The sequence below is a fragment of the Plutella xylostella genome, chromosome 6 (assembly GCF_932276165.1).
Source record: "Plutella xylostella chromosome 6, ilPluXylo3.1, whole genome shotgun sequence".
NCBI classification, from domain to species: Eukaryota; Metazoa; Arthropoda; class Insecta; order Lepidoptera; family Plutellidae; genus Plutella; species Plutella xylostella.
The window spans coordinates 8,989,644-9,006,460 of NC_063986.1; the positions used below are offsets into that span (position 1 = coordinate 8,989,644).

General features: G+C 41.4%; 2 protein-coding genes across 2 annotated transcripts; one reads left to right on the forward strand and one right to left on the reverse strand.

Annotated features, from left to right (window-relative positions):
- Positions 1–1,819: 1,819 nt before the first annotated feature.
- On the reverse strand, positions 1,820–4,511 carry LOC125488672. The gene is made up of 2 exons (XM_048621851.1): positions 2,066–4,511; positions 1,820–1,977 (listed from the first exon to the last, which is right to left on the reverse strand). The coding sequence occupies exons 1-2, from the start codon at positions 4,509–4,511 to the stop codon at positions 1,820–1,822; spliced, it is 2,604 nt and encodes an 867-aa protein (XP_048477808.1).
- A 6,109-nt stretch (positions 4,512–10,620) lies between these two features.
- On the forward strand, positions 10,621–16,095 carry LOC105385837 (4-coumarate--CoA ligase 1). The gene is made up of 9 exons (XM_011556282.3): positions 10,621–10,806; positions 11,703–11,910; positions 12,108–12,423; positions 12,810–12,969; positions 13,247–13,386; positions 13,627–13,756; positions 14,160–14,378; positions 15,192–15,362; positions 15,874–16,095. Exons 1-9 carry the CDS (start codon positions 10,684–10,686, stop codon positions 15,991–15,993), a joined length of 1,587 nt encoding a protein of 528 aa, XP_011554584.3. The 5' UTR covers positions 10,621–10,683; the 3' UTR covers positions 15,994–16,095.
- The last annotated feature ends 722 nt before the right edge of the window (positions 16,096–16,817 follow it).

Consider the following 16,817-nt stretch of genomic DNA (forward strand, 5'->3'; position numbering starts at 1 on the left):
TTTCAATAAAAAAAATGTGAAAAGATTTTTTTTTCTGTGGTGGAATTGAACTTGCACTCGCTCATACAATATAATTTAAAATCAAAAAAGAAGGTGTCTGAGCGGGATTCGATCCTGCACCCACTCTGCACTTTGTACCCAGGGAGTCCCCGTCTTAACGAGTAAGCCACTTGGTATTATGTCTCAGGTTACGAAATTTGCATATAAGTCAATGATATGATTAACTTTGGGACAAGTCCGGTTTCGTTAGGCGATGAGAGTTTTATTTCGCACAACAATTACGCACTTTTTTCACTACTACCGCACTTATTGATTTTGGGTTTGTTATAGTCTCACAAAAATCAAGATTATTGCTCAAATAAACTGTTTATTTATAATTCACTTTCACATTTATATTTGGTGAACCAATGTACACATATTTAAAATACTGTCTAAGGTGAATCTGCAGTGTTTGCACACTTTAGGAAATAAAAACTGCGGAGCAACTAAACAGCGACCTCTCTTGACAAAACGACCGATGAATCCATTAGTGTCGTTGCTGCTGGTGGTCAAACAATGAAAAGTGTCGGTTACATAGAACTGCCAATCAGATTTGAGGAAAATTTCCACATAATCAAAGCCTATGTGATTCCAGGCATTGATACTTCATTAATTTTAGGTGTTGATTTCTGGCGGAAGTTTGAGCTATGTCCCAAGTATCTTGGCTCTATTGACATAACTCAATCTGCTGATTCCCTAGGATCAATCTCACCATCCATTCCCGAAAATCACATCACATCTTACGACAATTTAGAAGAGGGTCAACGTGTTATTGTCGACAGTCTGGTTGAACAGTTTCGTGACATCTCTATGGAAAGAAAGGGTCTGGGAAGAACCTCTCTAATCACTCATCGTATCGATACTGGAGATTCTCCTCCTATTTGTCAGCGATACTATCGCATGTCTCCTGAAAAGCAACGCATCGTGACTCAGGAAGTAGATGAGATGCTGAGTCTTGACGTTGTGGAACCATGCGAGAGTGAATGGTCTTCTCCAGTCCTCATAGTTTACAAGAGCAATGGACAGCCCAGATTTTGTCTGGATAGTCGGAAACTAAATTCGGTCACTAAAAAAGACGCTTACAGCCTTCCATACATATCTGAGATCTTGGATAATCTCAGAGATGCTAAATTCTTGTCAAGTATAGATGTGCGGATCACTTCGACCGTTTCATGAACTATTACTATACGGTGCGAAGGAAGTGGCGGTTGCACCTGTTTGGTTCTTCAGGAAGATGAGGAAATGCCACTGATGTAGAGGTAGCTATATATTAGCCTGTTGAGTCTTCGAAATAAAACACTGGTATTATTGTTCACAATTCACTGGAGATGTTTACTGTTTCACTCTTTCTATTAAACTGACTTGCTGTGAGGTGTTGGCGTCTGCCTTTTATACTAATTTCTACCGAAGATAGAGAATTCCAGGAAGCTCTAGAAAAGACTCATAAGAAGTAGAATGTTCTAGATGGGGCTGCCATCTGTTGTCGAGTAGGTGAACTACATGGTCTATTTAGTGCACTATTGTTCTACTTCGTTATGCTATTTCCTACTAGATGGCGCTGGCCTCCTCACTTCCTGTCACTATTTATTTATTATTATTACTAAAGTAGCTAGATGCTCGAACAACTAGTAGGTAGGTACATACTTAAACTATATCTATATCTATACACACACATAAGTAAGTATTTATCTTAGCGCTCAGAACCTTCGCGAGCGTAATCGAGTTAACTACTTGATCTAGTTATTTCTATGAACTATTTACAAATAAAACAAAACTTCTTTTAGTCGTTCCGTACATCTCTCCCGCCGGTCATCGCCTGCAGGGCGTTGAATTCTTTGGTCGGAACGACTGGAGCTGTAGGCAGGATCACCAGCTTCTTGGGCGGTCTTCTGAGGGTCCTTCTGTTGGTCTGAACGTCGACTGCTCGTACGAGGCTGTCTTCTCCGAGGTAGGCAGACGTGACCAGTTCTTTCGACTACATGTTGCGTGGTAGGTTGCTGTCTGCCACCACGACGACGTTGTCGACCTTGACCGCCGTGCCAGGTAGTAGAGTCCTGGAGTCTTTGCTGTTCAGTGTCGGACTTCCGTTTCTTTGTTATGATCGTCAATGAGTCGAGCGCGAAGTGTCTCTTCTGCATCTCGTCTTCGATGCTGACGATGTTGTTCACGTAGTGCACACGCTGTCCTAGTGTGCGTGTGTGTGCACCGTGTAACACCCAGCCCAGTGGTGTGCGTGAAGCCACTGGTTGGTGTCGCTGTCCCGCTCGCACTTCTGCCGCCATCAGCAGGTGCCAGTTGTCTTGCCCGATGAGCAGGCCTGGCTTCATGTCTGTTTGCTTCAGTTCGTGCTGGATGTCTTCCAGGTGAGGGCAGCCGGCGAGGTCTTGCTCGGTGACACGCTGGGCGGCGAGGTGCAGCTTCTGTACTGTGCGTGCGTTGACTGTGTGCGTCTCACTCGCACCCTTGAGAGTGAGTGCGACGCGACGCGATGCGGACTCGTCGACGCTTGTGTCGGAGACACCTTCTATGTAGAGAGGGTCTATGGGCCCCCTGGCTCCGATCTTCTGTGCGATTTCACTGTCGATGAGCGTTACTGTAGATCCGTCGTCTAGGAGCGCGCATGTGTCGACCGCTCCCGCCGGTCCGGAGACTTGGACCTTTACTATTTTGCGATACGCTTTCGTTCGCTTCGGTGTCCATGTAGAGGCGACTGCTTCTGTTTTCTTGGCTTCGGGCTCTTTGCGCACGAAGTGTAGGAGTCGGTGATGTAACCTCTCGCAGCCGTTGACGTCACATTTCCTCTTTCTGCATCGGTGCGTCTTGCTGCGGTAGCGTAGACAGCTAAAGCAGAGCCTACTCTGCTTCGCTAGGTGCCAGCGTGAGTCGACGTCACTCTCGACGAACTTGCGGCATTCTGTTGGGCTGTGGCCCCTGTTGCAGCACACTGGACACGTAGGTTTCTGTTCTGTTGTTGCATATGCCCATTGTGCGCGGTGTGGCTGCTGCTGCTGTTGCTGCTGCTTCGGTTCGTAGGCGATGCTCGACGTCTTCTCATGTGCGTGCGGCCCGCATATCGAGGCTTCCCGAGTGAGGAAGCGGCTGAGCTTCAGCAGGTCGGGTTCCTCGGGCGACTGTGCGGCGGAGAAGTCGAACCAGCGAAGCTTGTGGGCGGCGGTGAGCTTCTCGACTGTGAGCTGCGTGATCTCGGGATTGTTGAGGTAGCGGTCGCGGTGCAGCTCTTGAAGTGTCGTTACGATGTTGCTTACTTCGTTTGCAAAGAAGCAGAACTCTGTAGCGATATCCGTAGGCCGGCGTAGTGCGCGCAGACGTTCCAACTCGGCGAGCGCGATGCTGTCCGGGCGCCCGAAGCACAATTCGAGTGACTTCATCACGTTCTCGGGCGTCGTGCTGGTGATGAGCAGGCGGCTGACAGCTTCCTTCGCTCTTCCTTTCAGGCATCGACGTAGGCGCCCCATGTTGTCGCAGGGCGCGAGTGATGCGGCGGACTCGTAGTAGGCGGTCTTGAACTGTAGCCACTCGTGCGGCGCGCCACTAAAGTACGGTAGCTCACTAATGTGACGCGGAGCCGGTGGCGGTGGTGGTGGCGGCGGCGCCCCGGCTCTTGCAGCTAGAGCAATAGCTTCGGCGAGGGCAGTGAGGCTCACAGAGTCGCTTGTCCGCGGCTGAGCGACAGGGACGGCGGCAGTGGAGGCAGGGTCGACGGCGGTGGCGACTGGCGGCGGTAGAACGTAGTCCTCATCATGCTGTCTGGACTCCTCAGCAGCTTTTGTTGGCGGTGGTGGTGCTGCTGACGCGGAGTGAGGCTCGTTCTTGATGGCCAGTACATTCTGCTGTGTCTTGAGCCACGAGTCGACCTTGAGCGTACTCTCCATCTCGGTACTGATGCTGCCGTCGTCATCATCGGTGTCGGATTCAGCTTCAATAACTGCGAGACGGGCGGCGGCGAGTTCAGCTTTACGACGTGCTATTTCTTCTTTACTACGTGCTATTTCTTCTTTTGCTTCGGCGATTTCAACTTGACGACACGCTAATTCTTCTTTCGCTTCGGCGATGCGGCGTGCCTTTAATGACTTGGCCTTCGATCTTGCTGTAGACGCTGGCGGAGTAGCCCGGATGCATGACGGTGGGCAGGGCGTTCCGGCAGCAGCTGTAACCACCCTCGCGGCAGTGGAGGGCGGTGGCGGTACTCCCCCGAACACAGGGAGCGGTGCCCCCCCTGTTATGGGGGGCGATTCGCTATCCACCCTGGCGGCAGACGAGGGCGGCGTCGATACTCCGGTGGACACACCCGTCGATGTTGATGCTTTCACGGCGGTTGACGGCGTGTGCGTGTCGGAGTCTGTAGCGGTGGCGGTGGAGGCGGTGGCGCCGGCGGCCGACGATTCTTCAGTAGGCCTCTGTTCTAGGCCGCCACGCTGTAGCCTCCCTGTCGTGGACCTCGTTACAGGCATTCCAAAGTCTTCAATCCGGCTCCGATGGACCAAATGTGCGGATCACTTCGACCGTTTCATGAACTATTACTATACGGTGCGAAGGAAGTGGCGGTTGCACCTGTTTGGTTCTTCAGGAAGATGAGGAAATGCCACTGATGTAGAGGTAGCTATATATTAGCCTGTTGAGTCTTCGAAATAAAACACTGGTATTATTGTTCACAATTCACTGGAGATGTTTACTGTTTCACTCTTTCTATTAAACTGACTTGCTGTGAGGTGTTGGCGTCTGCCTTTTATACTAATCTCTACCGAAGATAGAGAATTCCAGGAAGCTCTAGAAAAGACTCATAAGAAGTAGAATGTTCTAGATGGGGCTGCCATCTGTTGTCGAGTAGGTGAACTACATGGTCTATTTAGTGCACTATTGTTCTACTTCGTTATGCTATTTCCTACTAGATGGCGCTGGCCTCCTCACTTCCTGTCACTATTTATTTATTATTATTACTAAAGTAGGTAGATGCTCGAACAACTAGTAGGTAGGTACATACTTAAACTATATCTATATCTATACACACACATAAGTAAGTATTTATCTTAGCGCTCAGAACCTTCGCGAGCGTAATCGAGTTAACTACTTGATCTAGTTATTTCTATGAACTATTTACAAATAAAACAAAACTTCTTTTAGTCGTTCCGTACAATAGATCTCTCGAAAGCTTTCTGGCAAATTCCGTTAGAAGAGCAGGACCGCAATAAGACCGCCTTTTACGTTCCTGGTCGTGGCACTTTGCGTTTTAAGACCACAGCTTTTGGTCTCACGAACGCGCCCGCGACTCAGCAAAGGTTGGTAGATATGATGTTTGGTCCGGAGTTCGATTTGAAGGTATTTGCGTATCTTGACGATATAGTGACAGTAAGCAGTACATTTGAGGATCACGTCTCTCTACTTAACAGTATCCTGGAGAAACTAAAACAGGCAAATCTGACTATTAACATCGACAAATGTCAATTTTTCCGTAGTCAGCTTAAGTATTTGGGTTATGTAGTGGACATGAATGGACTACGTACCGACCCAGAGAAAGTCGAGGCCATCCTTAACTACCCGACTCCCACCTGTAGGAAGGACTTAAAACGATTTCTTGGGACCGCTACATGGTACCGCCGATTCGTTCCAAACTTCAGTACCATCGCTGGCCCATTAAATAAACTAACTTCGAGCAATAAAAAGGCTCCACCGTTTGTTTGGACTGACGAAGCAGATGTGGCTTTTAGAAAACTCAAGGAGTGTCTTGTTTCAGCGCCTGTTCTTGTCTGTCCTGATTACAGCCTTCCATTCGAGGTCCACACCGACGCAAGTAATTGGTGGCATGCTAACGCAAACCATTGATGGTGTGGAACGTCCTGTAGCTTATATGAGCAAGTCACTGACAGGTGCGGAGAAAAACTACAGCATTACCGAGAGGGAGACGCTTGCTGTTCTCACTGCACTCGAACACTGGCGTTGCTACTTAGAAAATGGGCAAACTTTTACCGTTTACACGGACCATTCTTCGTTAAAGTGGTTTCTCTCGTTAAATAATCCCACAGGTAGGCTCGCTAGATGGTGTGTACGTCTCTCTTCTTTCAATTTCGTTATCAAGCATCGTAAAGGGGTTGATAACGTTATTCCAGATGCACTCTCACGAGCCATCCCTGTATCCGCCATCTCTACAGCGGATTCTTTCAGCAATACTAGCGATTCTTGGTACAAGAAGATGTATAGTTCTTGTTTAAATACGCCTTCTTCGCTACAAAATTTTCAAATTCAGAACAATTGTCTCTATCGGTTGACAAGAAACATCAACAAAAGCCCCCTTATGTCAGAGTTTGCTTGGAAGGAGGTTGTTCCCAGTGAATTACGCGAGCAAGTTGTCTCGGAGAATCACACAGAGCCGACAGCTGGTCATCTGGGCATATTTAAGACCTACCACCGCCTAAGCTTACGCTATTATTGGCCAGGTATGCATGCTGACGTGGTTAAGTTTGTTTCATCTTGTTCCGTGTGCCTTTCTCATAAACTACCCAACCACACCACTCTAGGCGAGATGGGACGGCCCAAGCAGTGCTCGCGTCCTTTTCAAATGATTTCGATCGATTTTGTAGGCCCGTTACCTTCTAGTAGGAAGCAGAACGCGTATTTACTGGTAGTGGTATGTTGTTTTTCAAAATATTGCATGATGTTCCCCATGAGAACATCATACTAAAACTATAAATATTAAAATCCACCAATGTAGCCGCGACAGAGCCGGTTCGCCTTGCAATTGCCCTCAACTAGAAAGAGTCTCCTACTTAAAATACCTGGGTGTGGTGCTGGATGATAGACTCGTCTGGGACAAACAAATTGAGGCAGTGCGAGGACGGATACGAAAACTTACCTTCTGCTTCAAGCAACTTAAAATGATAGCTAACAAAGACCTTATCCGGCTTACGTATACTGCTTTAGTCCAATCTATCTTAACGTATTGCATAGTAGTGTGGGGCGGTGCTGGAGTTAGTTACATGATAGCTGCTGAACGTGCTCAACGTTTCGTTCTGAAGGTGGCATATAGGAAGCCTTTTAGATATCCGACCGAGCATCTGTACCATGACTGTGAAGTGCTCAATGTCAGGCAGCTATACATTTTGTCGACTGTCCTAAGGTACCATAGAAATGGTCTATTTACATTAAATATTTTGTCAAGAAGGAAAAGACAAAATGTATGGCTGGTGCCTCACACGCGCACAGCTTTTGCTAGGCGTGCACCATGCATCCGAGGACCATTCCTCTATAGTATTGCAGATATAAAACTAAAAATTTTGACTTGCACCAGATACACTTGCAAGAAAAAACTGAAAAAGTGGTTATTAGGACTTAATTATTTTCAAACTGAACGAATTCTTGTTCCTCTAAAGTGAATCTTTCAATTCATTATCCCCACGCACAGTAATAAACACACCCTCAAACTCAAACTTACATTACATATACTTTACATGCACTAACATATTCAAACTCTTCTCACATACTCACACTCACGCACTCTCTGTAACTAGCACACACATATACACACACACACACACACACACACACACACACACACACACACACACACACACACACAACCCATACACAAACATCAAATAATAACTATAAATTAAGATGATAAGATACAAAAACTATGTACAACTCTAAGTTACCTACAGTATTGCTTATTTATTTCTTTGATAAGTCTCACTTATACCTTATTTAACTGTTACAATGTATTAAGAACGAAAGAGACTGGCGCCCCCAACACAGGGTATCCTAGTGGGGGAGCTAGGGATCTTAGTTTTACTAACTTGTACTCTTTTTCGAATCTAATAAAGAAATTTATTATTTATTATTATTATTACAATAACATAGTGGAAGCTCTATAGATCGATTGCTGGCTTGCTTTTACAGTATAGTTTCAGAGCAATACGACAGTACATTAAAACACGTTCAATATTTGGTGCAAGCTCACCAAGTCTGCCTATAGAGTTACTTATATAATATCACATGCTTAATTTATTTTATGTTATTATTAATTAGCACTATAGACATAACATTACTAAGTACATATTGTAAAAGCAGCTTTGTTTTATAAGGCAAATCGAGTTTAAAGCAATAGCTAGTCAAGTAAAGCCTATACTTCTAGCTTGTTTACTGTAGGTAATTAACTAAGTTGCTAATAATAATTTGACCAAACAGATCTCTTCAGCGTACCTGGGGATGGCTTCAAACGCGGGGTAAACCGCACACTTGGGGGTATTCGCTACATCGCTATGAAATATTATACTTACCTCAAAATCGGTGTATCTACAGGTATTCCTATTATACACATATATACGTGAAGGTTTGTACGTAGGTATCCATCTAAAGGGTTCAGTCGAGATAATGTATTAGGTTCCAATTTGTGAATTAAAAAGTGGCTGAACCTTTTTCTTAGTAACTACACTCACGGGCAATGAAAAAGTTTCCCTCACAAAATGCCGACATCAAACGACCCAAATTTATTCAAACATATAATTTAAAATTTGAACAAAATATTATTGTTTTTGGTGGGTAAGAACCTGATGCTCTGTTAAATGTACTCCAATGTTGCATCATTGCGTTATAGGAGTAATTTGGTGATTTTCTCAGTGGAACCTTTTCATTGCCCGTGAGTGTAGTTCCGGTCCTTGGGCAGAACTATCCAACACACGCTATCCTACAAATTTGGCGGCAGACTTGATTGTAAGAGCCCTTCAAGCATTAAAGGCATTATTACCATTTAAATATAGACTAATTACCATAGCTATAAATATAGACACATGCTAAACGATATCAACCGCTTTATAAATATTCCATTTTGCGTTCTTAAGTCACGTGGTTAAATGATTAAATGGTAATACACCAAATGCTGTGACCGTAGGGTAAAAGTCTGCATTTTTGGCCCGCGATTTTCATGCATTTGACGCTTGAGTCAGTTTCCCACTATAGGTTTTCAATGGGGCAGCTAAGGAGGCGGCTGCCTCGAGCGAGAGGCACTCTGAAATTCATGAAGCGACTTGACCCTCCAGTGTTTGCCCAACGCACCGCGCCGACGAATGCTGTAGGACACTTCAGACTTTCGCCCAATAAATAAAACCAATAAATTATGGACACACCATCAGGAAAGGGTTTGATTTGAGTTCGGTAGATTTGTACCTAATATATTTTAAAATATTTGTATGTATACGTTACTTAGCAGGAAAAGATCTCATAATATATTTTTTTCAAATTAAGGACCTGTTTATGATGTAAGATTGACCCTCTTAAGTTTTTTTAACACAATTCAAGGAAATGACACTCAAAATGTAAGGTCAAACATAAGTCATGCATGTCACCTCCGTTATTACTTATTATCAAATTAACAACTTCACACTATCACACAAACATGACTTAGGTACTTAATTATTTTTATTACATACACCTAATAAATTTACATTACAAATTTCAGAAAAGGCATATCTCAGTGGAGAATGAATTATGCAGGAAACTAAAAAAAGTAGTAAAGCCTTTTTATTCCAATCTGTAAATATCTATGTACACAATACAATCTAAATAACTTATTCTAAACTAAAACTTTTTATACCATACTATTTTGTTTGCCAATAGAGAGTACCCGTAAAAGTCTGATATAAAATAACTTAATCATTATTTAAATCTAAATAAATACTTTTGCAGCAATAATCAATTTCAAAAAAATAAATGGAAGCAGAACCTAATCTCAGCAAAGTACTAATAGGTGGTAATATATCCGACCCGCACGTAATTCTTATAGCACCCACAGGCCATTGGTAGCATAAGCAAACATTTAATTAACCCCCGATTACCGGTCGGTATTGGTCGAACATCAACATTATTGTCAATGTATCGACATAATACGTAAATCGGCCGGCATTGCCCATTATTTATGCGGTGTGTACACATTAATCGCCAGTATACGGTCCGTATTTACGTGTTCAAACATTATTCAAACCAGCTGTTAAGGCACGATGTGACCTAGTTGTTAAGGTGGGTAGTGACCAATATTACGTACGGGGCTATCTCAGAGTTACGGGTTTTCTATTGGTGTTAAAATATATGACTGTATAATATGGCGCCGTAGCAGATTTGTTTTTAGTTTTTGCTTGTCAATCGGTGTAAAACCATAACTAGGAATTCTGAAACCTTTTGTGACCTCTAAGCATCACACTTAAGTGTACATTTAAGACAATTTTAACTAACTAATTTTCTACGGAAATAAAGTGTACCATTGTAGAATTTGACACGCCTCTGGATTGACATCCAAACAGCTAAAATTAATACTTTCTACACGTGTAACGAATAATACTTCAAAAGCGAAGTACTTAGCAATATTAAAATGTATGTACATTTTTAAATATCTACCTATAAGTTCAATGTTTAGTTTACCGAGGGCTTCATTTCTTTACGCTAGAACAAGTTTTCCGCAAAAACAAGTTTAAAAATATTCGATTGTTTAATTTAGGAACATTATTTCATCGGTTGTATTTGAATAAATTAATATATTAAAGTTTTTTATAGCGTTATAAATATATTTCCAAATGATATTAAGTTTTAGTTAATTATTAGAACTTTGGTACGTCGTTGGTGTCGATAGAGTGAGTGAAAATGTTAAACGATCCGCTTTACATAAAAAGTGATGAACAGTCCCTTATCCCTGCACATTGTCATTTTGGAAAACATATGCTAGATAACCTCCGAAAACACAGCGGCAGTGATAAAATAGCTTTGGTAAGTTTTTTTAAAACTGTTTTATACTTAACCCAGCGTCAACTCCAGCAACGTAATAGATTTTTATTTATAAATGGTTGATTTCATGGGACTAAACTTTTTAAATAATACCCAGGGGATGTCTATTAAATTGTATTGTCTAATTGTATTGTATTTGTATTTTATTTATAACACATAAAAAATAAACTTAAGATTTAAACATTTAGGCACAGGTTTGTCTAGGAGCCTTTGTTGCAATTAACTTTTATCTTAACTAACCTATTGGTACATAAATTTTACAGAAAGATAACATAAATAATTATATAAACATACATTAAATAAAATATATTAAATCTATTCTATTGTATTCAGGATAGGGCTGTTAGTGTCAGCATCCGGCTCAATCGAATGGAACATTTGCGCATATCCCCTTAAGGTCTACACTGCGTATTTCTAAGCTTGACCAATTTCCCACTACGCGTACCCACGGTTTCCCACATCTAGATATCCCAGATTTGGTAGTACAATACGAGTGACAAAACCCAAAATGTTATTTAAATTAACCCAGTCCATTCTGGTTTATTGCGATTTCCAAAGAAGCCGGTTTTCTTGAGTTAGGTCGTTATTTTACTAAACGAATCCAGATTGGCAGGTTTCCTCACGATGTTTTCTTTCACCTAATGTGGTTGTATTGTATTATTAATTGTATGTTGCATACGCAATGTTACGAGTATTTACATTCACCTCTGTCCTGTGAAAAGTGCGCTTACCAACTGAGCTACCGTTCATACTAGACAAATACCACATTTTTTAGCACTTGTGTTTTGTTATACAATAAGCAAGAGTTCATCCCATCTCCATTGGCTAAAATCAATATAAACCAGAATATTACTTCTCAATATTATTTTTTACAACAGATAGAGACGGAAACCGGCCAAAAGTTAACTTACAAAGAACTGACGCAGTATGCAGTAGACCTGTCTTACGCTCTGTACGACCAGGGTGTCAGGAAAGGGGACGTGGTGGCCCTTGGGTCAGAGAGACGGAATGAGTTCCTGCCGACACTGCTGGCTGTCATCATGGCTGGAGCCACCTTCACATCCGTCGATTATGACGGAGGTTTAGGTTAGTAGTTTTTTTTACTTGTTATGAATAGCTTAGAGTTTACTTTGGGAGAATTGCTTATTACATTCATTGAACACATTAGCTTCCTCGCTACTTCTCAGTTGCCAAACCACGTACTTATGTTGACGAAATACACGCTAAATTATGTACTTACATCATGTACTCATAAAGTAAACAATTTTAAACTTTTTTTTCAGATATTATACTACCCAGGCTAAATCAAATCAAACCAAAGTATTTCATATTCAGTGAATTATTCTGGAACAAGTATGGCGATGCAATTAAATCATTGAATTCTGTTGAGACTTGGATAACATTGGATGATGGCCCGGACTCGGCCATTCCTGTAGCTCGCTTGATGGCCACTACTGTAGACTTTCAGTTATTTGAACCAGCTCCAGTGAATGGCCAGAGTGATGTGGCCATATCCTTCTACAGTTCTGGAACCACTGGCACGAGCAAAATTATTTCACATACCCATGTCACATTGCTGCAACATGTACAAAAGGATGGGTAAGAAGAAAAGATTTTTTTTAGCAATATTCTTTTCGTAATAATAGTTATAATTAATGCAACTATAGTATAACAAAAAATAATAATAAAAATATACGTGTAACATAATTATTCTGTGCAAATCCAAAAACTCTACTAATCGACTGATCATCACCCGGAGTTTAATAACTGCCCTACAGGCAGTGAAAACTAAACAGGAAAGTTTAAGAACTCCTACTCGTACTTAGCCCTCAGCTGGAGTCTTTGTAAAAGTGAAAGTTTGTATGGATGTTTATTTCTTACTCATTCATTCAACGTATTTTAAAAAAGATGCCATAGCATACTAAGTTTTCCATTTATCCGAGATTTCAAACAGGAAATATTTTAAAGCTTTTATTTTATTTTAGTTTGATGGAAGATAATTTCAAGGTGATATACTGTGACTCCGAGTGGTACCACTCGTATGACAGTATCTTCGCCCTGGCGGTTCTGAGGCGCGGGCGGACTCTGGTGCACCACCCGTATGTAACGCCAGATACCCTCAAATACCACATTCAACATTATAAGGTACTTAAATACTACTTAAGCTTTTTATAAATATTCAAATCAGCTATTGTCCATAGAATGCTGAGTTTCATAATAGGTCACCCTGAAATCTAATACTGCCTTGCTTTGGCAGTGTATGAAATTGACCGACAGATTTACGGTAAATCTTATAGTTCAAAGATCCTTTGTGCGACTCGGCATAAAAGTCGAAAAATCATTTTTTTTACTGAGGGTGCAAAGTGCATATCTATGTATTTTGGTGGCTGTACAATAAATACAGTAACTATAACACTTTCAGGTAAACCTGATGGTGACGGTACCAGCCGTATTGAATGTTCTGTCGCAAGTGGACGAGGACGACGCGTTTGAGTCACTACAAGCTGTTTTGTGTGCTGGCAGTAGCTTGAATGGAAACTTATTAGAGCTTTTAATGAAAAGGTAATGGTTGCCGTTATTAAAATGCGTAATATTTCTATTGAGTATGCAGATAATATAAAGGGATTCTGAATTTACCTAACCACTACTTTATTAGAATATTAAATTCTACAAATATTAAAGAAACAATATTATTTAAAACACAAGTTCAATATGTATTAAATTATTCTCACTTTAATTGTAAACAAGGTATCTGATAAAGAGAGAATACAATAATAACATACAATTACTATTGTTTCACAGAAATCCAAAGGTGCAGTTCTTACAAGGTTACGGTATGTCGGAAGCGGATTTTATAACATGTGAAACACGGAAACCAGGGGCTTCCAAACGGGGAAGCATTGGCAAGCCAGTGCCTAATGTTACATTAAAGGTGAGTACAATTATTTCTTACTTTCTTTCTTGACAAGGTCCAAACGGATTGTCATAAATGTATGGAGAAACGGCGTCGACAATGCCGATGAAAAGGACGCACTTTTGAGAATTGTGTGATCTATAGTTTATGAATACCTTCCTTGCAAACATACTTACAAACATACTCTTTGTAATAATTTATTATTTGTATTCTAATATTAATTAAAACTACTACAAACACGTAAATCTATTAATAATTAGCATAAACAAATATTATTATATTAAGTATTTACAAACTACCTACTATATATTTTAATAAATTAAATAAGTAGGCCATAGGGCACTACCTACCTTAATAGGTAAAAAATATTTTCTAGGTCAGATAATAATAATAATAATGTAATAATTTATATTCGTTTTAGATAGTAGACCCTGAAAGTCGCCGCTTGCTCGGCCCCAACCAGCCTGGTGAGATGTGGCTCCGGAGCCCGGGGCTAATGAAGGGATACTTGAACGTCTCCGATCCTATACTCGACGCGGAGGGGTTCTTCAATACTGGCGATATCGGATACTACGATGATGACCACTTCTTCTTCTACAAGAGTAGAGCTAAAGATAGCCTCAATTATGACAGTTTTGAGGTAGATGTAGCTTCAAATATTAAGGTCACAGCACATATAAGCGTAACGTAAACGGATCGCGATCACGAATCTTCTATCAACCACGCGATTGCGAGCTCGCGACAGAAGATCCGTTCACGTAAGGCCTGGGTCTCCTATTTACGCCGTAGGTCGCGTCCAGCGTCACGCCGTAGGCCGCGTCACGATGCTCACTATAGAAATGTACTGATGCGGTCTCCCTCACACGCCGACGGCGCGTAGACGTAGTGAGCATCGTGACGCGGCCTACGGCGAGACGCTGGACGCGACCTACGGCGAAAACAGGAGACCCGGGCCTTACGCTAGGCATATGTGCTGTAACCATTATTCTATACTAGTATTTTATGCATAATATGGGTTACATGAGAGTCCACACAGTCCACTTCTAAACGGAGGTCTTTCATAAAGCACGCCACTGGATGCGATTTAAAGCTTTCCGCGTCCAATCATTACCACTGTCTTTATTATTATTATTAAACTCTTTATTGAACAAAATAAATTGTTACAAAGGCGAGCTTAATGCTAGCAGTAGCAGCATTTTCTACCAGTTAACCTTTGGTGATGTTGAAAAAGTGATTGGTAGTGCTTACGATAGAAGATGGTCTAAATTGAGTACCTAACCAAAATATTAATATAACTATACCTATACAATATAAGTAAATAATTATGTACATGATACATACATACATACACAACATATACATACATAAACTTAAAATTACTATCATCATCATCGCATAGATAGGGATCAGTGTCTTTAGGTGTAACATTATCCAAACACTCTGTACATTCCAGGTAGCAGTAGTAGACATAGAGGAGGTGCTACTCCGACACGCGAGGGTGCGCGAGGCGTGCGTGGTGGGCACCCCGGACCCCGTGCTGGGCGACCTGCCCACCGCCTTCGTGGTCACTGAGCCGGGTGCTGACGTCAGTGAGGAGGAACTAGTGAAATTTGTTGAGGATAAGGTACTGTTTAACTGCTATCTGCTGCCGCTACACGGGTTCGTTTTCGACGAAGATAAACGTCACGTCGGTTTGCCATAAATACTATGTTTGGCGCTATGTTTGGTCGAACGCGCGTTACAAGAGGCACAACCCGCGTAGTGGCTGTAGGATAGGAATAGTTTTTAGAACTTTCATGAACACCTCTCCTTTACTTCCCTTCCCTAACAAAACGACACAATTTAAAAATAAACTCGCGTTAGTGGGCCCCGCGATTTGGCACAGTCCAAAAGCTGTTGATTCTATGCCTGTCCACTAGGGCGAAGCGGGGTAGCGGAGCGGTGTGCGAGGCAAAAATCATCCAATGACTGGAGCCCAAATTGTATGAGCGGAGTTTTTATGCTATCTCATTGGTCAAATTCTTCGCTCCCTCGCTCCGCACTGGAGTCAGCCTTAGTCAGTCGTTCAGGACAAAGGATATTTACCTATATACTATATTCTATACATATACTATATATATACTATTTTTTTCCAGGTGGCACATTACATGGAGTTGCGCGGCGGAGTGCGGTTCGTGGATGAGCTGCCAAGGAACCGGCTCGGGAAAGTGTTGCGGCGGACTCTAACGGAAATACTGGCGAAAGAACAAAAATAAATACATATTAACAGATTTACTATCCATTACTTTATCCTTATTCACTTGAAAAGGTTCTCAAAATTAGTTATTATGCCAATGTAGTTATTATTGACGTTTTATTATGCACCCATAATATATCTGCAACGAACTGATAACTTCTAAAAAGATTAAGATTTCCATACCTACCGATAAATATTTATTAAGATTAACAATTTTTAGATTAAGATGCATATTTTTTAACACAGGTTTAAATGTTTAATAATATTGCGTTCTCATTTTGACCACTTATCCCGTTTAAGTGAAACGGGGTTAATTGGATCTTTTGAAAAACCTTACCCCAATTTTTTCCTCATCTTTAATAAACATTTAGTAAATTAAGCCTGTACAATGTACAATGGAGGTCAACTTTAGTGTATAATATTATAATCAACTAATCATGTTAGATCTATTTCAAAGCTGCATATACAGATAGAGAAAGCATCGGTGAGGGAGTTCCCTATAAAAAGGATTAATGTTCAGAGGATCAACTTGTATGCCAACAACGACTATCTCTTCTTTTCAAAATCGTTTCTCCAAAAGTGACGGTTTCTATGGTATATACTCAATACTCAATCTTTTATTGCATCCATAATTAATTTTTACAGGTGTTCAAACTTTATGCACCCTGTCGGGCACAGCTACGTAAATTAACTATGTAAAATGATACGTAAATTAACAAAGTAGCAAAATCACTTACGAATACATTATTTATAAATATTGTACACGAACATCACAATAAAATGATGTTTCCAACTACTAGAGTTGGAGAAAATAGCCAATATCCCATAATAATACCCATTTGA